Source organism: Psittacula echo, assembly GCF_963264785.1.
Source record: "Psittacula echo genome assembly, chromosome: 4".
In the NCBI taxonomy this organism is placed as follows: domain Eukaryota; kingdom Metazoa; phylum Chordata; class Aves; order Psittaciformes; family Psittacidae; genus Psittacula; species Psittacula echo.
Genome location: NC_137738.1, coordinates 44,995,777 through 45,018,059, shown reverse-complemented (window position 1 = coordinate 45,018,059; position 22,283 = coordinate 44,995,777). Strand labels below are relative to the sequence as shown.

At 33.9% G+C, this 22,283-nt stretch overlaps 1 protein-coding gene across 10 annotated transcripts in view; it reads left to right on the top strand.

Moving 5' to 3' along the window:
• The window catches only part of VTA1 (vesicle trafficking 1), a 39,671-nt gene that overhangs the window by 6,266 nt on the left and 11,122 nt on the right, over positions 1-22,283 (top strand). For 4 of the 10 annotated variants that reach the window (XM_080616230.1, XM_080616227.1, XM_080616228.1 and 1 more), the window contains exons 2-7: positions 7,456-7,550; positions 10,625-10,752; positions 11,305-11,380; positions 12,379-12,468; positions 13,769-13,880; positions 20,770-20,946. In XM_080616230.1, the coding sequence (XP_080472356.1) occupies positions 7,456-7,550; positions 10,625-10,752; positions 11,305-11,380; positions 12,379-12,468; positions 13,769-13,880; positions 20,770-20,946 (678 nt within the window). Of the gene's footprint in view, positions 1-1,076; positions 1,155-7,455; positions 7,551-10,624; positions 10,753-11,304; positions 11,381-12,378; positions 12,469-13,768; positions 13,881-20,769; positions 20,947-22,283 lie in introns of all 10 variants that reach the window. The other 6 variants (XM_080616236.1, XM_080616232.1, XM_080616235.1 and 3 more) reach the window with 4 other exon arrangements.

Below are 22,283 nucleotides of genomic sequence, written 5' to 3'. Positions count from 1 at the left end.
TAGAAGCGAAAGATCACTTCCTTCAGCGTTCTGGCAGTGATTCTCTTAATACAGCCGTGAATGCTGTTAGCAGTTAAGGTCAGGAGTGCACTTGGGAAACTGATCTCATGGTTATGCCCATCTAGAGTGCTTTGGCTCAACTCTCAGAGGACTTTAAGAGTATGAAATAGGTTTTTTCCAGTTTAAACTGGAAATAGGTTTTTTCCAGTTTAAACTGGAGGGTGTTCCACAGGCATACTTCAGATTTGTGCTCTAATCACTACAAGCTGGTTTATCCACAGGACTTGACCATAACTAATCTAGAGTAGCTTCCTTCTCCCCTTTTGCCTTCTTGAGATCTCAATTATTATAGAATCATACAGCTAAGGTGTTTTTTTTTTTTATGGTTCAGTTAGAAATATTTCATTTTCTTTATTAGACTATAGAGACAAGCCTTGAAAACTTTAGTTTGAATAAACTAAATAAATTAGTTTAAATATTGTGCAAAAGCATGGAAACCTGTGAATTCCACATACAGATCTCTTAATCAAATTTTACAAGGCCAAAACACACAGTGAAGAATAGCTGCATGGAATATGGCATTATTTCCTAGAATTCATATAGATACTATTAGATTACTTGTTTTGCCATCTAACCTTAATAATTACCAATATTCTTTGTAACTGCATATTCTGTCTCACCTGTTTGTTTACAAGTTGCTGTTCTTCAAATAATAGCAAATGCTAATGTAATGTACTATAACTTCCAGTCATTTTAAGTAAGAGACATTTTACTTGAGACAGTTTTGACTTAACAATTTTGTCTAGCATGTAAGGTAACCTTGAAATATATTACTATCAATCCATTTTCCTCTGTAGGATTTAGAATAATATAAAATAATTAGAGGTGAAGAGGGAGTCATGATACTACTTTTTTTTGTTGTTGTTGTTATGAGTTTCTTAATTAAATTTCTATGTAGTCTTCTTCCCTCTCCCCCAATTTTGCCTCAGACTTTTTTTTTCTTCAGTTTTTCTGTAAGATAATGTTACTTGAAAATAAATATTTAAAAGTAATTTGTTTTCTCTGGAATGTTTCAGATTTTGACTTGATGCTGCCAGCCTAATGCTTACCTTGCCTTTTGCCAGTTTCCTTCATCATCATATTATGAAGAGGAGGTATAAGGCCCTTCAGAGTTGGTTTGACAAAGCTGTTAACTTTTTTTTAAAGTCTTTGAATTCAGACAATTTGGGTTTAGCCATGTAGAAATAGCATATATTTATAATCTGCATGCAGAAATTACATGAAGTGTGATACATTAATGTTAACAAAACCAAGAATATTTCGTTTCTATATGAAAATGTTGGCAGTAGTTGAGTGCAATCCAGTTTAATGTTTTCTTGTCCCTTGCTTCCCACATTTGTATTGTCTTCCTGTGCCAAGCAGTTAACAAACATTTTTCTGTCAGTGGTTTGACAAAGGGAAGAGGAAGGTGTAGAATATGAATGAGTAATAAATTATTGCCTGAAAAAGCTTTCATCCCTTAATCAGAATCAAAATATGGCTGAGGCTTGTGGCAATGGTTTTTGTTACTGTTTAGTGTAATCTGTTATTATCAATGCCAAAAATCTTCCAGTTCCTAATTTTTTTCTCTATACTAGAGAATTAAATATGTGTGGGGAAAAAGAACTGTAATCTTTTGATCCTGTTAGACGAGGAAAAGTTAAAATGGATAGTAGGGCAGAATTTAGAAGATAGAATCAGGCTATTGTGCATGCTTACTGGCTGGAACTTTTGTTCTCCAGTATTTTTACTTGGCAGAGAGTTAGTTTAAAATGGGAGTGAGGGGAGTTTAAGTTGTTATCCAAACATAAATCTGGAATAACTTACTGTGTATTAGGAATGAATGCTTGGCACATACTAAAGACAAATTTCTTGCTCTGAAATTGTGCTGTGTATTAGCAAAGGAAAAATAACATGGTATTACGTGACAAATAAAAGCAGAGAAGTTTCTGTAAAGCTCACTGTATAATTCCATCCAGCACACCCACACTTAGTATGTGCTGAAGAGTGAGTAAGGGTAAAAAAATCAAGACGTAAATTTTGTAGTTATCTTGGCAAAACATTTTTCTGAGAATGATTACTTACCAAGTCTTTATGAATTTGAATATAAATGTCCTGCCTTCAAACTGAGAGCAAACCCTCTTGTAGTTAATAATTGGCAAAGCAGTTCTGTCTTTGTGCATAAAAGATTACAAGTGACTTTAGCTCTACTTAATAATTAATATTTTGACATTAACTCTTGCAGCCTCCTTTACCTCCTTAGTGCTTTACTTTATGCATATACTACTGTTGTCAGCCACAAAAATGTTTTGCTACTTGACTTGGATAGAGGGGGCAAAATACACAATTTGTGTCTGTTAGGAAGCCAAGTGCTAGAACAAGCTGAAAAAGAAACAGTAATTATATACATTTGTTTGTTTCCAGGTATTTCAGATCTTCATCACAAATAGTGAAAACAAATGAGAGTTACAGGTCACTTACTTCCAAGATTGTCTACACTCTTTTAGTACTTCATTTAGGCTTTAAAAACTTGTAAATGTTTGCAGCTGGAATGTATAGTTTTATTTGTCTCTTTATATCAGAATTTTCAGCAGCTTGGCTTTTCACAGAGGAAATGTTTTGTTAGAAGTTACCAGGCAAATAGGTCCTGTAAGTCTACTTGTTTGCAGTATATTACTGTGGTCATTATAGACATGCACTTTAAACATTTTTCAGTGTATAGAGAAAATTTCAGAAGAGAAAACTCTGAAATAATTTTGATGTAAAATGGCATCTCAAGCAGAATTATTTTTAAAAGGTGAAATAACGCAATTGTAATACAGAATGCTAAGAGGATTTCTTTCTGTGGTGTCCATACCATTCAGGAGATTAACTCCTAGTTATTGGAAATTGAACCACTCACATTAAAGCAGTTTTTGTGGCTTAACAAGTACAGTAATAATACATTCCACTGCTTTTGCAATATTACAGAAACCAGAACAGCTGTATTTGAAGGAATGAAAATAATTACTCTGTTTTCTTTCAGATATGGGGGAGGGGGAAAATTGAACTCATGTTATATTCAGCTTTCTCAGCAAAAATGTTGGTTGTAGGTGGCAAACTTTTAGCCTCTTGCTTATGCGTTCTTTGCTTCTGAGATTGCCTGTCAACATAAACATGGAGAACAATTCTTTGACCATTAGTTGCCAGTTTAAAATTTCACTGGTGATAATAATGCAGGAAAACTGTGTTTTGCTCAGTGGTACTGAAAATTCAGGAATGAAGTGAGTATTCCCATTTGCTGCAAGTTAGACAGGTAAAGGATATAATAGATTTTTTTCATTGGATCAACACGTATCTTACAGTAAGGATACATGATAGTGATATTTGTGGGATAAACTACACACAAAACTGAAAGATATGGAAGAGACTTCTGGCACCTTAATTAGCAAAGGTAGTTGTACAAAAATCAACACAGGTGGACATGGTTTTACAGATAGCTTTCATGTAGAACGCTTGGGACATTTCAGAATCAAAGAGAAGGATGACAAAATATGCAGTCATGGAAAGAAATGTGTTTGGAAATAAATTAAGATTCTTTGCCTTAGGAATGAGATGTAATAATAATACACAAAAATGCAAAGAGTAGAACTAGTTAGTAGACACTTTTTCCTTTTGTCTGTAATAAGGCAGGATTACTTACTGCTTTTAGACTTACATATTTCTCTTCATGCAGATAATTTCAAAAGCAAAATTTCAAAACGTTGAAAAGAATATTATTTTTATTTCAGTAGTGCCTGTAGAGGCAAATACCAAATTATTTCTGCCTCATCCAATTCTATTTTTGCCAGATAAATCCCAGTTACTTCAGATCAACTTTTTCACTTACTGTCTACTTGATAAGTTTAATGATTGTTGATAGAGGGCTTAAACCCCCAAGCCCCTTTTTTGTCTTATAGCAGCACTGAGTAAATAAGTTTACTTAAACATACATAACCTTGTTTATCACTGGTGAGTTTCAAACTGTGGGAAGTATACTTTACTTCTCTGTTGTCAGTTCAGCAATTGAAACTGGCATTGCAGGAGATTTTGACTGGTAGGATATGGTTTGCATTTTATGACCTGTGGATTTCTTTGTACTTCATTACAATCAGGTTGTTTTGTCAATGGTATTTGAGTCAGATCCTCTTTTAGTACTGAATGCTACTAGGTGTTGATGCTTTGTCAGTGGTAGTTTTCACAAATGTATTCTTTCTTAATCACCACCTATTTGAGAATGAAGGAAAGGCTTATGCCTTACCTCAGTGATTTCCTCATCAGAGTCAGGTTTTGTTATGTTGCACTCCTTTCACACACTACTGAATGTGAGGAAGTCAGTGTGCAAAAATTCTGAACTTTTGAAAGTTCTTAAAGATTGCAGTAGACTGTCTTTTTAGGGTAACTTAAGTGTGCTTTGACCTTTTACTAGTTAGGACGTTTCCTGCAAGATCTTACTATCCAATTTATATAGACGTTAGTACAAATCCGGGTTTAGTGGTAACTGTCTCATATAGTCAACTGTGTGGCACAGAGATGTAATAGTTCTGACTGGTGGAACACGTTTAATCTTAGCTCAGGTGGCATTAATATTCTTTCTTTAGGATGTCTCTCCTAGTATCTGTAAACTGCTGGTGCTAGAGCACCTGTTTTCTTGACAATCTGTTAATGCCTTGGAGAGTAGCCGTTTGATCTTGGATGACTTGAAGACTCTTGGGCACCTTGATCCCAGAGTCCTTTGTTAGCAGGAAAGTGCTAACATTCTTTGGAGTGTTTGAAGGGGTCATAGACTCACAGAAGCAACCAGGTTGGAAAAGACCTTTAAGATCATCAAGTCCAACCTTTACCCCAGGACTGCCAAGTCCACCACAAAGCCTGAGTTTATCAGTCTCTGAAATCCTCAGAGGGGAAAGGACTGGCATTGTAGGGCTGCTTACAAAGCATACAGTTGTAACAGTTCTGTAAATATACCCCTTTGCATATTATTGTGGAAAAAAATTATTTTTTTCACTATTTAAATGCGTATATTTGAAATAAATGTAAAAAAAAAAAGAAAAAAAAAACAACCCACCAAAAATAACCCAAAAACCAGAGTAACAGAAGAATAATTTATAAATAAGCAGATTTTTTAGCGATTAAACATTTGAAAGATTTCTGTTTATATGGAAACAGGGTTCTCTTTATTTAAATTAATTGTGGAAGAGATACGAAGATGCATACTTCAGCAAGTAAGATAAATCTGTATCCAGTAATGACCAAGGGTATTCTGAATTTGTCATTCTAACTCATAACAGTCTAAAATTTATTTACTTTCCTGTAAAAAATATCTGATATTTGCATCTGTCAAACGAAGTAACTGATCTAGATGGCCCATAGGCCTAGTATCCATTATGTTAATTTGTAAGTTTTACATTATTAAATCATACTATGAAATGTGTTCAGGGAAGTTACAGTCAAGTATGTACTTAAAAATCAGTTTAAGACCGTAAGCATTGGCACCTCATCATATGATGATGGTATTTTAATTGACAGTAGACTTAAATTAGAATTCCGTAGACACAAATCTTTATCTTTCTGTGTTTGGACTTCTTTGAAATGTATTTTAAATTTTGCATGTGCTGATTTCATAATTTTTAATATTAACATGTCAGCAGCCTGAAGATAAATAAGGTAGGCTTAAAAGTACATATCAGTAATTAGCTTAATATTAGTGCTGCCACTTCATGAAACCTACATAGCATAGAATCCACATAGCATTTTCTTGTTAAAATTTTTGTCTTTCATCTGTCACGGTCACTTGTTGTAGTTGGCCCTAGCTTTTATCATTCCTGAAGTTTCATTCAGAGTTGACTTTTACTTGGTTGTTCTTTACTGAAAACTTGAATATAAAGGTGCTAGGTTGTTTTGTAAATTGTAAATGTGGAAGTAGAGAAGCGTTGAAGGGCACAAGTACGTTTTTTATTATTTTAGGGAGTATTTAAATGATTGGGCAACCCAACAGTTTTAACATTCAAAAATTTGTCAGCTTTGCACTCTCGAATAAGGAATGTACACTTTGTCTGTTTTGAATAATCAGTGTATATGGGACATGAAATACTAATTTTAAAATCTGGAGAAATGAGTTATCATACTCACCAGCAGAACCTAGGTTAAGTTTTGTAGCAAGCCATCTAATTTTATTAGACAAACTGATAATAGATGGAAAGGGCAGCTTGTGAGCATATAATGCCTTCTTCTGCAGCAGACATCAGCATAAGAGCAGTTTGAAAGCAACTGTGTTATATATTCTTGTTTACTGAGATAATTTGAAGGGAAAAGACTGTCTCTGGTATATGAATTGAGGCTTGTAAGGAAAGAAATGCTAAAGCTGTATAGCAAGCAAGAATCACTTGCAGACCTCTGTATCCTGCAGGGAGAAGGACACTGTGGTATGCCGTGATAACCGCCTCATGATAATATTTGGTAGAGTTGCATGTTACAGTTCTTAAGCTCTGCATTTGAAAGTGTTTTGTAGGACTGCCTTGAGGGTCAGGAGTGAGAGTTAGTAAAATGGCTTTCTTGTGAAAAATGTCCTGTATTTGGTTACTGAAAGCTTTTGATCCATTTTCCTTTCCCTGTATGCTAATTGTAGTAAATAATTCTTTGATTTTACCCACTATTTTCTGAAGCATATAAAATTCTGCCATGTGCTTATCTAAAATTCATAGATTTTTGGTAGTAAAAAGGTAACTTTAATTAGAAAATAATAATAAAAAAAAATATTAGAAGTTACTAATCATTGTTAATCATTAATTTTCAAAATCATATAAAAAAAATGGCCACTTTATTTGCTAGGAAAGTTTAGTAAAATCTGTCTTGTCTGATTTAAAGATCTGGTTTGTGTCTTGTGTCTTTTGATGCTACGTATACATACAAATGAGATAATAGATGCTTAACTGCATTTGTTAAGTGGAGTTTACAACTGACTGGTTCCTGCTACATGGAGTTCCATTTTTGAGATGTATTCATACACTCTATACATGTATGTAAGTCATACGAAAATTATTCATGTATAATTAGGGATAAAAATTGCCTTGAAGTTCCCATTTGAGAGCTTTAAACAAGGGTGGTGATTATTTACAAAAGCACTTAATATTGCATAATAGTGTTACAAGTATCAATTTGAAATCAGCAGGAATACTCATTAAGAAAAATAAAGCATAAATCTTAGAAAAATATCTCTTAGTATCTCTGCAAGACTGAGTATATCTAGATTGCTCGCTAGTACTGCAGTAGTATGTAGTTAAAACACAAGATGATTTTGTCTTTCAGATTTGTTGAGGGAGGCATCGCTTTGTTTGCTTAATGGTTTTGCCTTAGATAATCAGTTCTGGATTTTTGTGTATTTTCTCTCCTTTAAAGGTCGTTTATATGCAATGCAAACAGGGATGAAGATTGATAGTAAAACCCCAGAATGCCGTAAATTTTTATCCAAACTTATGGACCAGTTAGAAGCTGTAAGTATAATTTATTGCTTTCCTCTCAATCGGTTCACGATGTTACTTTCATTTTTATCTAAGCTTCTGCAAATACTATCTTTTCTCTGTCATCAGTCATTTATGCAACTATTCTCTATGCAGACATTCTACATATAATAAATTGGCAGAAGGATTGAAAGGAGATAAAACTATATGCATGTTTCTATGTATGTATGCATGCACAAACTCAACTGAGATTTTATATAGCAGACATTTGCCATAAGATTTTGTATAGATAATATAAATTATGATACTTCCTTCATACATATTCTCATGGGAAATAATAATTCATTACAAAATAAATACCAGTATTCTAGAAGACTTTAGGCTAGCCTAGTCCTTGAGTGCTTTTGAAATATTTTGACCTGAACTGTTGTACACAGGGAGTGGGGTTTGGGTTTTTGGTTTTGAGTTTTTTGGTTTTGTTTTTTGGTTTTGTTTGGGTTTTGGGGTGTTTTTTTACATTTTCTAAAACATAAAGGTACTTTTAAAGATACATGTCCTCTGTTAGAGATTGGGGACCTTATACTATACATTTTTGTAAGCACAGTCTTATCTCTGTAGGTAAGAGATAGCGATGTCATGCTCTTTTGAGTGGACTTGATAGTATCAAAAAGCAAAACAACCTGAAACAGAACAGAGTTAAAGAAAGGTAAAGGCATTGTACAGATGGTCAGTGTAAGTTCCAGGAGGTGTTTATGTTCACATACTGTAGTTTTCAATAGCCTTGAAGGTTTAAGTGCTCATTTGGAAGCAGAAAGTAATGTTGTTCTTTTTGTACTCAGTATTAAGATTCCATCCAAAATCTAGCCAGAGCAATGCCTGAAGAGTTTGTGTGAAACTGGTGCAATAGCCTTCAGTTCTTCAGAAAAACACCCTAAAATGTGAACCATTTGTCTTTTCTTCATACCTTGTGCTTCTTGCTATGGTTTAACTATGATTTGAAAATCAGAGTAGTGGAAAATCCAGTGTACAGTGACTCCATGGTGTGTTATTTCATCAATTTTTGACTTCTTTAATGAATCTGATTTTCATATTCAAAAGGGAAGAGAGGTGAAATTAAAACTCCAGAAGATTTTGCTCTTCATTTCCTTGGGATTGTTAAAATCTATTTGATCCCTTGTGGTACTTCAGCAACTGGTCTCTCTGCAGTGTTCTCTTTGCTTCAAATTTTTGAAAGACTAGCAAAGCAGCAAAACCCTATGGTTTCACCTTTCAGTTGCTGGTAAAATTGGCTGTGTGACAACTGATGCTTACGTACTGAAGTTCCTTCTATGTAGCCAAGTGATTGAAGGATGGAGAGAGCACTTCTAAGCAGATCTAATACAGCATTTGGGGAGCTAGGAAGCTTGGGTATACTGACAGGATGGACCTCTGCAGGAAAAGCAACCATTTCAGTCTGCCCATAACCAGCAGGGACATAAAGGTGTGCTGTAGGTCTGCCCAAAATGTGTCTTGCAGCCTTCTGTGTGCTACCGCAATTGATTTAGATGTTAAGAGAGAAGTTTACAAACAATACTAAACGTCCTTGTAGGAAAGAATAAAACAGTGCTGATATATCTGGAAATTACCAGATGTGTTCTTTGCAAGAAACTTCATAATATTCCAAATATATGAGAGTGATTTTGTATCCCCAATGTATGTTTCTGTCAGAAGTACTTGTATGTATAATTGTGTTGTTTTGCTTTTCCAGTAGATAACTATTTCATTTAAATGTTTGTAGTAAAACTAAAGCAAATGTGCTTGATTTTTAGGTTCATATTATGAATCATCATTTAAAAACTCAGCACTGCTGTACTGATTCATAGATTGTGTGAAGGGTAATTTCAAAAGTAAACAACTTTGTTAACACCAGTATTTTTAGAAGTACATGTAACACTCATTTGAGCATTTGAAATCATGTCCATTGAACATCAGATCAAGAATAGTATTAAGTTACTTTCTAAGTATGAGGTGTATATATAGGCTGATGAAATGTGTATATATACACACACAAAAATAATCTTACTCAATTTAATTTAGTGCATCATTTCAGTTATATATCTTGCAACTTACAAATTATGGTACACTCGCAAGAAAAACAATTACACTTTGTAAAACAAATATATTTTAAAAAATATGTGGAGCATGAGTTTGACAAAACTCTTCAAATTTGAAGTTGTATTTGGAAAGTTCCTATTTCACTACTGAAATCAAGTAACTTTTCTGGCAACATTCTGTGTGTTAAAAAGTTGGCAGCAATCTAAAAAATATGGAAATGCAGCCTGCATGATTAAATATTCTTCACACGCACAGTGAAAAAGAACTGCCATTCAGAGATTGTGTTTAAATCTTTCAGCAAAATAAAGGCTGCAGGTTAATATCATGCAGTGTTCCTGTTTTTGTTCTGTAAGGATAACCTGAGATTTCCTTATACAGAAACAGTAGGCCTATTCAGAAGCTGTAAATCCACCTGTTGTGTTACAGGATTATTTGCTTTACTGATTTTTATTGGGAAACCTGAGGATTTTTGTAGTCTAACATCTTTGAAAAGAGCTCTTTGAATTATAGTGCACTGCTTACACTGAAAATTCTGGTAAATCTGTAGGTCACTAGTCTGCTCAAGGTAGGGCTCAGACACTTAGAAAAATGCAATGAACTGCAGTGAAATGCCTTACAAGAGGGAAGATAGATGATCGCTCTGACCTACAGTATGTTTATAAAGCATGCCTTACTGTATCAGTTGAACTGTGTTGAATCCTGATACAGGCTTCAGAGTGCTTGGGGTTTTTTTTGATAATAAAGGGAACCTTCACAATGTTGTAGTTGTTTTTATTTTAAAGGTTTGAGTTTTGCTCTGGAGTATTTTGTGTTGTTTCGGTTTTTTGGTGGGCTTTTTTTTTGGTGTTTGGAGTTTTTTTAAGTATTCAGAGCTAAAATAAATAATTGAAGTGTATGCTTTTTCTTTTTTAAACTGTACTTAGCTTTGTCTAAATCAGCTGCTTCTTGTGCTTGAATACTATTGCAGAATTGCTAGGATCTAATAACAATTTTTTTTTTTCAATGTTCATAAGATGAAAAAGCAATTTGGTGATAATGAAGCAATTACTCAGGACATTGTTGGTTCTGCTCACGTGGAGAATTATGCCTTGAAAATGTTTTTGTATGCAGACAATGAAGACAGAGCTGGGCAATTTCATAAGTAGGTGAAAATCTTTGGGTTTGTTATCTGAATTAAGATACCGCTCAGGAAATTTGAATATCCAAACTCTTTAATTTCACTCGAAACAAGAATTGGGCTTTAATGCATTAATTTATATCTTTCAGAAAACTAGATTTGTTACTACTGGTATGTCTCTAACTTCATACGTTAACTAGCATCCTCCTTCTTGTCTTCTATAAGTGGTTGCTCACCTACTGGCAAGCCTTTAAAAACCCTAGGCTAACAGAGAGCTTAACATCAAGCATGTTATAGAATCATAGAATGTTTTTTCTGTCCTCTGATATTAAAATAGTTTTGAGGATATATTATGTGGTTTGATTTAAAGCAGTTTCTACAGCAGCCAGAAGACTAGTCAATACATTGCTAAATTTAAACATTGTGAAGTAAGTTCTCTAACATCAGAATAAAAAAAGAGTAGAATTAGTGATGTCTGATTTGAAATAAGCCAGTATGGTCTAAAATACAACTTCTAAAAATGTGATCCTGAGAGACTGACATTACTAAGTTAGTGAAATGTTTTAATTTTTCCAGAAACATGATAAAGTCCTTTTATACTGCAAGTCTCCTGATAGATGTTCTAACAGTATTTGGGGAGCTCTCTGAAGAGGTAAGTGTTGAGGATATCAGTGTATTATCTGATTGCTTTTTCTAACAGGTACAAATTACTTGGTTAGTTCTGTAAAGTTGTTTTTATAATTTGTGAATATAAACTTCAAAGAATATAATTTCTAATTATATTGTCAAATATATGTTAGTCATTGTAATTGTGCCAAGTATTTTGAAGAAATTATATGTGAAATATTAGACACCATTATCTGTTGGAAGATGCTTCATGACTTAGCTGTCAGTTAGAAATTCAGATTGTGATTATTACGGTGGGATACATATATTACATTCAGCAAGTAGAAATTATTATAGGGGAAAATGATGAAAGGTTCCTGGCTTTTTCTGCCTTTTTTCTCCCTCAGGCAAGAACTTTAGTGCTAATAACTGAGGTGGAATCATGTACAGTTTTAGTTAGAATAGATACTTTTGCCATTGAAACAAACACTGCTTTTAAAAGGTGATATGTTAAGTTTGAAGAATGTGAATTTACTTCATAAAATAATGCCTTGCTATCTGGCCATTAAGACATGAATGTTTTAATTGAAAAAAAAAATCTACTAAAGTAACTAACTCAGTGCTCTTCATGGCAGGTAGTCTTTCAATCAAACAAGTATTCTAGAATTGGAATTCTTTTATTAAGCACACCAGAATAATCTCTTGGTCTGTTTTAAACCAAAATTTTCTGTTATGTGCGTGGTTAACTGCCCAACAGAAGAATTAATCTTCAATAGAGAGGAGCACATACTTTTAATAAAGTACTCCTTGTTCTGAAAATTGAAAGTGAAATTTCCTTGCTAAATTAACTGAGAAACTCAATTTGAAAATATCATAATATAGTCAGTAACTTACAGCAAAGAAAAAAAAATAGAGAAAGCTACTACTTCTTTTAAAAGACGGTTGAAATACCTGGAAAAATAAATGAGCTACGGCAATGACAGTAAACAATCTAAGACAAGATCAGCAAGTGCTGATCGTGTAAGTGCTGATTATGTCTTACAGTGCCTGAATCCACAAAGGTCATCTACAAATATTTTTCTTCTTGCGTGCTTGGGTGTGATGTGGAAATTTGTGTTCACCAGTACCTCGCAGGTGATGAAGTTGATGTGAAATATGCTACCAACCTGCACTGTTCACTTGGTCAGAGTACTCTACTCATCCTTACACGTCTCATCTCTGTTTATATTCAGCCTTGTTCCTTGAAATGTATTAGCTTGTAATTGTCAGAACTGGTTATGTCTGTTACAACTTTTGACAACGTATTTGATTTGCATAATCAGTTTAAGATTTCTTGTAACAATTGTGAACTCTTCCTGGATACTATTCTAACAGTCCCAGGAGATAAAAAGTGACCAATCTTCATTTCATGTTTTGACATATTAAAGTTGCACCCGAGGACAGTAAAGTATATTTTAAAAAAAGAAATGGAAAATCTCAAAATAGTTGAGACTCTTGGCATTTATTTCAATCACTCATGTTTTGTCAAAAGAAGAATTTATGAAAACCCAGGTGGTAAATGCTTTTCCTCCATAATCTTTGCCATAAGCTGAAAATAGTGAAAAATCATGTTGATTTTCTTTATGTACTGAAGTTACTACCACATTTTTTCCAATTTTAAAGTGTCAATATGAAGCAATTGGCAGTGCCATTTCAGAAGATCAGAGTTGGCAAAAATTATATCGACCATCAATATATAATCCATTTTTGTAGGTTTTTTTTCTAATAACTGAACTATTAAATGTGACATTAACAGTTTATTTAAAGCTGTTATTATCATACCCCTTGCTCTGTGTAGTAGTTTATGTATTGTTGAAATCCTTCATCTGATTTTTAGCCATGTTTTGAAGATGTTAAAATGTTGCATGTCCTAGAATATCACACGCACCACATTAATCTGCAGCTGCAGCAGCTTTTCTGTATTCATGCTTTTACATACATTTTTAAAATTTAAGATAATGTAATTAGACTGTATTACTGGTCAGCAGGAGTAGCACTTTAAGTTTCAGATATTTAAATCTAAAGGTAATAATCATGTAAGTTTATGGAGATAGGAAGTTTTCCTTATTATATCAGTAATTACAACACAGTCCTCCAACTTTCACACTAGATGGTCCTGGTGTAATTTATTTCCTTTTTCTGATGTACTGTACTCATTAAATATCTCCACTTTTTAGTTGCATGCTGAGAGAGCTGTTGTTTTTATATATTTTCTTTAATTCACCAATTAATTTCACACATGTTTATCTTTAAAGGGGTGTCAAATGATAGCAGAGTAAGCAGTTTAGTTTTATAATCCCTTCTCAGGGTGGAAAACCTACTTGTATTTCTTTTATGAATGCATTAATTTGCAGAAGTGAGTGATTAAAATGGCCGGTCTTTTTCCTTTCCCCAGAATGCCCAGCACAGGAAGTATGCTAGGTGGAAGGCAGCATACATTCATAACTGCTTGAAGAACGGAGAGACTCCTCAGCCTGGGCCTATTGGAATGGAAGGAGAGAGCTTTGGTATGTGTTTCCCTTTTCTTTTTAAAAGAGTGGATAGCTGGGCCAAGACCGAAGTGCTGGTATGCACAGTTCTTTAGGGAGTACTCTACAGGAAGCATTCTGCTTTTTCTTTACGCTTCTCTTGCTGTTATTTTTATTGGCATTACTATTTGATTTACTTTTTTTTTTTTTTTTACCTCTATAGTGGAGATTATTATTTTGAATACAGCTACTATAAGAAGGCATTGTCACCTTTGGGCCAGAACCATGCATTTCTTTAATGCTCCCCACAGTCCTCCTTTTAAATATTCTGCACAGTTACAATCCCTTTACCAGTTTATCCTTTCTCAGAAGTTAAATAGGAGTTAAAAATTGATCGATTGTAGATTAATTCAGTTCAAAGCAAACACCTCATAGTAAGACAACCCCTTCCTCACCATATAAAAATGTGGTTTTCAGAATAGGTTTATGGCCTACTCTGTTTAGATTGTCTTGCCACTTTCTCACTCATCCCCTTTTTCCTCATGTTTTTAGTTATTTCTTGTGCTCTTCTGGCTACCTGACTTTCCTATGCAGGATTCCTTGAAGTTACATCCTTAACTGTTAAGTAAAACATGGTAATTTCCAAGAGAGCCACTTACCAATAACAAGTTTTTTTAAGCCTTCCAAATTGTAACTTTTACTGTCTTCTATTTAATGTGTTCAGACCTGTCTAAATTCTGCTGCTAATGTAAAAGTCTTAGCTCTTCAGTAAGAAACTTTAGGGGCATCCAAACCTTTCACATTTAGTGCTTTCAAAAAAACAGACATCACCACTGTGAGCAGACGCAAACTACCCTCTCCATGAATTAACTGAACACATACTAAGTAGACTGTCTCACAAGAGCACATAGATCACATCCTAACCTATTTCGAGAAAGACAGCTCTGTTCTCTTCTTTCATTATGTGTCTTTTTACTAAAAATAATCAATCCAGATCTACCGTATTATTTCTAACCCTTATAAATTTTACTCTCCTAAAGTACAGAACCACAGACTTCAGATATGTGCAAATTTTTGTAAAGTCAAATGAAATCACATACAAAACTTTTTTTGTTAAACTGCTGACTAAAACAGGTAACAGTATGATTGTTTTTTGTATAAACTGATCATGCTTTTCAGTTATTGATAAAAACAAAATGTATGCAAAAAATACTAATTTCTGAAATATATCAAAATCAAAATGGTATGTAATTGTTTAATTAACTTTCAAAATATTTTCACCCATTTACTTTTCTGTTGTATGAAGTTTTTCTGTGCTTAATGCTTCATGTTTCATTCATTTTGCATTTCACTAGTTCCTTTTCATAGTAATCAGTTTCATAAATAAGGTCTCTTAATTTTCCTTCCCAGTCAGTGCAGAAGCTTAAAATAAAAATTTTACATGTGAATCTTTTATGGAAATAAGATGTCTTTGGAATGGATGCTTTCCTTACTCGAATTAAAACAGACCAATTCAGCACAAAGACAATAACCTTTACATGTAATTCTTCACATACCTAATGAAACAACCAGGAACGTTAAATGATTTGAAATTTTCCTCTGAGCTAGTATGGCTTGAATGGCTTGAATACATGTCACTTAAGTTGATGCTCGCTTATATCTTTACTCAAGCTTGAATTTAATAATACATTTTTTTCAAATAAAAAGGATCAATAAACAAATCTGCAGTGCAGAAGAGAGAAATCTAACTTGTAGAGTATGGCTTGTATCTAACTTACAGAGCCACCTTGTAGAGTTTTATGAAGTGAAGCATTGGCAAACTAATTTCTTCTTCAACATACAAACTCTTTCAAGGCAATTTTCTTAACTGCCGGTGCACCTGTAGCAAGAGAGATTTATGATGCAGCTCTACCTGCAAACATTGCCACATCTTTATAAATCCAGTTAACACCGTCTAGTGATTTAACGGAGAAGACAACATGAAGGAAAAAATCTCTTGTTATGGTGAATGTAATGAATAGCCCAATTAAATATTTCTAGCTTTAAATGCGTCCTCTTTAGTGGTTTCTCTCATAGTGCGGTTATTTACAAAGCTCAGTTGATCATGTGAAATAAATGATGAATTCTAAACAATTGCATACATAGAATTTCTAAGCAAATATTACGGAGCTTTTGCTAAAAGTCTGTGTGCGCAGCTTGTGTAGAAATAATAATTGTTCCTCAGCAGCAACTAGTAGGCTTTCTTCATTTTCTTTAGGTGGAGGTAAAGGTAACTGACTTGTTCAAGGCTGCAGAAGAAACTGTTACAGGAGGGAAAGTGGATTTCAGACTTCACTCAAATCCTTACTATTCATTGCAGGTCATTACAAGCAGTAGTGTGAATTGGTGAAGACTTTGCTTTCATTACCAAGTTACGCCTTCATGCAGTTTGAAAGGGACACAAATGCTGAGTGATCCAAAATTTTAACATCCTTGTTGACAGGGAGCCTGCAATATCTGTAATTCGGCAATATCTTTTTTTTTTTTTTTTTTAATTGTATTTCATGTAGTAAGAAACAACACTTCTATTTTCTGAGGAATTAAATGAGTGGTTTTCACACTTATTTTTGGAAATTCACTCTTTAGGGTAGGTTTCCATAATGCTTTACGCAGCCAAGACAAAAATTTTATGCAAATTATTTTTATTAGAAGAATCAGTAAAAAAAAAGTGTCAGTTCTATCTTTGTGCATCATGAGAAGAAAAGCAGCATTGTTCGAATGTATGACTGGACCTTCCCCATTCCTTTCTGCTTGCTCATTTTCTTCCTCCCCTTGCAAGTGGAAAAAGTCTGTTTAAACAGTGTGAAATTCGGTCACTGTAGCTTGACAAATTACCATTTTTTTCCAAAGTGTTATTTTCTTTGTGATTCTTGAAAACCATACTGTAACTCTTGGAGATGTTTTTACAGTAACATAGGCATGCTTTATGCAGCTCTGCTGTTGAATTTATGGAAGCTTTTGTCAGGATGGAAACCTTAAAATTGCATGCTTGATTTATTAATGCAGTTGGAATACAAGTTCTAGAGTACATATAAAGTTCACTTAGCAGTAGCCCTGGGTCATCCAACAAGACTTTATACTAATGGAAAAAAAAATAGGCAATTTCAAATACTAATAGGTTCCTAAATGATTATGGTATAGCCGTAGTAAAATATATTAAATGTCACCTTACGTTGCAATATATAATGCATATTTTAAATTTATATTACAGAATTCTAGGAAACCTTTATAGTCCCAACTAGTAGAAAGAACAGTGTATGAAAGATTGGTGGATTTTTTTTAGTCCATTTCTCCATGTTGTGGAAAAAGATATACATGTATGTATATACATTTTCGTTTAGAAAGGAGTGTTTCAATAAAACCTTAAGTTGTAAATCTTTTAGGAACATCTCAAGCTAAAGAGAAGCAGTTCAGAAGAATGAGAAAGAATATTTTTAAATTAAAATTAATCTATTACCTTTATAATTCTCTGGACTCCTTAAAAGTAGGTGTCCAGAGAATTGGAGGGCTCTGGTTTTAAATTTAGTGCTCTGCCCTGCTGAATTTAAGGCATAATCAGTGCTTCCTTACACTAGACAAGAAAATGCCATTAAGCCTTGCGGATCCTCCTATTTGTATGAAAGTCTATTTGGACAGTTGGTTATGGGGCCAGGGGTATCAGCCTTATTCCATGAAGTCTTGCCTTCAATAAATAAAAAAAAAATTAAACCCAAAGAAATAGATAGTCTGGGTATACTGCAGCTCTGAGGAAAATCTGAAGAGTGCATGGATTCATTATGCTGGAATCCAAGCACAGAGGCTGATGAGGTTCCAAGACAAGAAACTCAGTTGGAGGTGAAACTGAATGTGGAACAATTATGTCACTGTTTCATAGCCTAGTATTCAGCATCCTTAGGCAAATTGCTAGGAACTGTAAATTCTAGGTTATTGCTGCTTTATGAGAAATTAGTTCTCTTAATTTTTGTAGTGTTAGTTCCCATTCCCTGTAAAAGATCTGTTTTTCAAGAATGTAATAGGTGTTCTAACCGCAGAACTTAAAACCAGTCTGTTGACATACGTTCTTTTCCAGCAGCCTGAAATACTTCTATTTAGCACTACTGTTAAAAAACTCTTCAAAAATACTGCAAGCACATATCTCAAAATTATTGTGATACTTTAATCTTTGATAAAGAATATTTTAAATATTTACTTTGCAGAAAGAATACTTACAATGCTTTGATGACATTTGAGCACTTTAAACACCCAAGAAAAGTTAATTTAAACAAAGCTACTTTTATGTTTAATACAGCCTAACATTTACCAATTGCATAATGAGCAAATCAAACAGTTGAGCTTGGTCTTTTGATGCATATATCTGATTAAAAAGTATATCACTCTTCTGTGAATTTGCTTCTTACAAGCACTGTTATTAAGGGTGATCAGCACTTACAACACTTTTTGATTGGGTTTTTTTGTTTATAACATTGCCAGGCTTTAACCATTTGAGTTCATATCTTCCACGGCCAGTGTTGCGTACAGCATTGCACTTCTACAGGAGTGACTTGAGACCATGAACTCTATGCATTGAGGATGTTTGGAGCTGAAACTGGAAATGTCTTGAAAGACAAGATTGCGAGGTAGTGCAAGACAGACAGAAGTATGGGGGAAGAGTTTTCAGATACAGAATATGAAGTCCTGGTACAGAGAGAGAGAAATCAGAATGGGGCTGAAGAGCCAGATAAGGGCAAGAGGAAGCTGCAGGGGGCAGTATACATGAGTAAATGCATTAATGGTTTCAGTCTGGGCATGAATTTATGGGTAATTTCTCTTAGTTGAGATCATAACTACAATGAAAGCATGGTTTCTCTCACTCCTTCGTTCTCAAAAACAGTTTAATAATTTTTACAACAGCTTTTTCCACATAGTAGCTTCAGGGAGATGCGCCACATGGAAAATCCAACTTTTTTGGCTACAGTTTGACCAAGATATAAATAATTGATAACAGTGTTACTAGTAAGCTAGGGCAGCCTTCAGGCAGCACGAATGTTGTCTGGGTTTTTGTTAAACTAAATTTTATTTTCTGAAATGGTTTTAAATTATTTTTTTTTTTTTTTAGTTAGCACCAAAACCACTTAAAAATACAGCCGTCAACCAGTGGCTTATTATTATCATTACGCTGTTACTTAAAAGGAAGCGTATCCTGTATTTACTTTTGAATCTCACCCTTTTCTTCCCAGTTTTAACACATTCAGTTTTACTTCCATGCATGTTAGCCACATGATATTACAGTATGAGTCACTAGCAAAAAATATAGCAAAGGAAAAACCTGGCACCTTAAGCTATCCTTTGCGTTCCAGGAGTCTGCCATATGTTTGTTTGCATATGTCAGAGATGGCTTCATAAAACTACAGCCTGTATTATTGGTTGCAGCAAGTGAAAGTAGTATTCACAACAGTAATGTACAAAACCAACTATGTTTTGTGTTTTTATATTAAATTTTGCTAGCAGTGCTTGACATGCCTGCAGAATTTTGCTTCTAGGTTTCTTTGCTTTTTAATACTTTTAAATAAAGATTCTTGGTATTAGACTGTGGATTTGAGGGATTTGTGTGTTAGTACGTAGATGTTCTGAATGAAAATAAACTAATACAGCTTTGCCATATAGAACAAAAATATAATCTTTAACTGTGCATTTATTAAAGTCCAGTAAAAATGTCCTAATGACAATACTGTTGATTTTACTCTGCATTATAGCCTTTTATTGTAGTGAATAATATTATGAATTAAAAGGTGGGTTTTGCAAAGGTAGCACCTTAACTACTTTTGAGGGGGAATAGGACCTTACAAAGGAAAAAAATCAATAAATTTGTATTAGTAATACTATTTATAGTAAGCTGTTTTGTTACTAAGTAGTAGTGTTTGCATAGCACATCATCTTGTATAGTTGAAGATCAGTGTGGATTTCATAAACAGCATCTTTTTTCAGATCTAGACACAATACGAGTTTTGTGCTGATATATTCATTTTGCTCCCTTTCAAGAATGGATGTTAACAAAGCCATTCCCAAAACTGTTTGTTTCACCTGATATTATTGACATAGATGGATACTTACATAGAAAATTAACTTTTAAAAACTGAGAAAAATTCAAATTAAGGAGCAGAAATCAACCATATTCTACATTAACTTGGTTGTTAGCATACTAAAATTGGACAATTAGTCTTCAGAATTACATTGAATTATCTAGAGCAGAACCTTAAGAATGTATCTAGATCGAAAAATAACACCTATGTTCTTTGCACATTCTATGGGATATTTTGAACCTCCTTATTCTTATAGTGCATTATGTACTGTTCAGCTACAGTTATGACTTGGCTAAGCTGCATTTAGTTTTCTTGTTCAGTATTATTTTCCCAAAGTTCCCTTTTTTGTTATTTCTTTGTGGTTTGTTTAATTGATATGGACTGGAAGGATTGGCACTGTCTTTCTTTTTGCAAAGAGTTTGTAAGGCAAATACAGTTTTCCATATTTTGGTTCATGTATATGTTAAAATACAGGTTGCTGCATATTTGTAGTATCTTGTTCAACTGCTGTGGATGCAGTACATGGAGGTATAATGGATTGTACTAAAGAGAGATTACTAACTCAGACGAGTAATGAGATGATCCTTCAATTTAAACAGAAGAGAGCTTTGAAAGTGTGTGAGTTCCTAGATCTTCATCTTGTGCTATGTTGCTTTTTTTACTTTGTCAAATCAACTGTAGGTGGTTTGGGTTGATAAATGTTTTATGTAACGTTGTGGTGGCAATTTTTCTACTAAAAAAAAAATTGAAAGGAGGCTTTAGAAAGAAGCCTAAATTTACAAGTGTTTTTATAGAAGAGTTGTAGCAATTCCTGTTTCGTGTCATCTTAGCAGATGTTGAAAGGGAAGAAGCAGAGTCATCTTCTCTCCATAGTGGAACAACTCAACCAACATCGTCATCTACATATGAAGCTAACAACAAAGCAACTAGTAATTACACTGGCATACATATACCACCAGGTGCCCATGCACCAGCCAACACTCCAGCTGAAGTACCTCATAATACAGGTATGTCTAAATCACATTCCAAAAATCCATGCTGTTACTGAGAGGCAAATTCTAGCCCTCTTTCCATTACATATTAAGTAAAATAATACAGTTGTTCTATGGCAGAGGCAACTTTATAAATTAACATTGTAAAAATGCCATTGGGAATATTTTTATGCTTTTCTGGTTTTTAAAATATTTAATTCGTATTTTGGAGCACTTTGCCAGAGAGATATATGAACTGATCGAATGAGTGTTCTTGCAGACAGAATGGTTTTTTCTTTTCTAGAATAATGCATTGCAACATCTATCCTGTAAAGCAGTATTTGAGTCTTTCACGTGATAGATGAAATTATACTACTTCATTTCATATTTAGCTTTCCCTGTGCAGATAAACTGCTGTTCTTTGTGGGAACATATCCAACATTATGTTGAAACTGTTACAGCAACACTTTAGTGGTACACGCCCGATGCACCGTTCATACTTTTTTCTATTTGGTTAATGCTCTTTTTCCCATGCAAGTATTTCAGTGTGATTGACCTCAAAAAATATAATTAATGGAAATTTTGTCCCTGTTGTTAAACATACTGACTCCTATATCCTTCCTATTCTGTGTCATTTTTTGGACCAAAACAAAGTCCTTAAAAATCCAAGGTTCCTCCCAAGTTGCTGTATTAAAAAAAAAAAAAAAAAAATAACAACAAAAAAACACCAAACAGGAAAAAGTTGTATTAAATTGTTTATGAGTATATTTTTTTCACCTCATATTACCTTTTTATAATGATGTTTCATAAGACTAAAAACATTAAAAGCTCTTGATTTCAGTCTTGATGATAATTTAATTTTTCAGATACATTTTTATATTCTAGAAAATATGAGATGTTTTTGTAACACAGCCCCTTCTTTTACTTTCTCATTTTAAAAACGCTTCACCCTATGAAAAGTTCAGCATGCTCTTTCTTTTCAGCTTTATCAAAGGGAAATCCTTCAGATAGCTGGGGTTGTTTGGGTCTGGGAGGGGGAGAGTGTTGTTTTTTACAGTCATAGAATCATAGAATAGTCAGGGTTGGAAAGGACCTTAAGATCATCTAGTTCTAACCCCCCTGCCATGGGCAGGGACACCCCACACTAAACCATGCCACCCAAGGCCTCATCCAACCTGGCCTAGGTAAATGTTTAGCTCTTTGTTTTTACCACATCTGAAAATTATGGAATAGATGCCTTGTTGGAATACATGAATTCTTTACATTGCATAGTTTTAACTCTGTCTGTCATTCCATGAAATAACAGATAATGTGGTTAAACCATCTTCCTACAAAGCATATATTGTAGAAAGAACTTATATTACTCTTGTTTG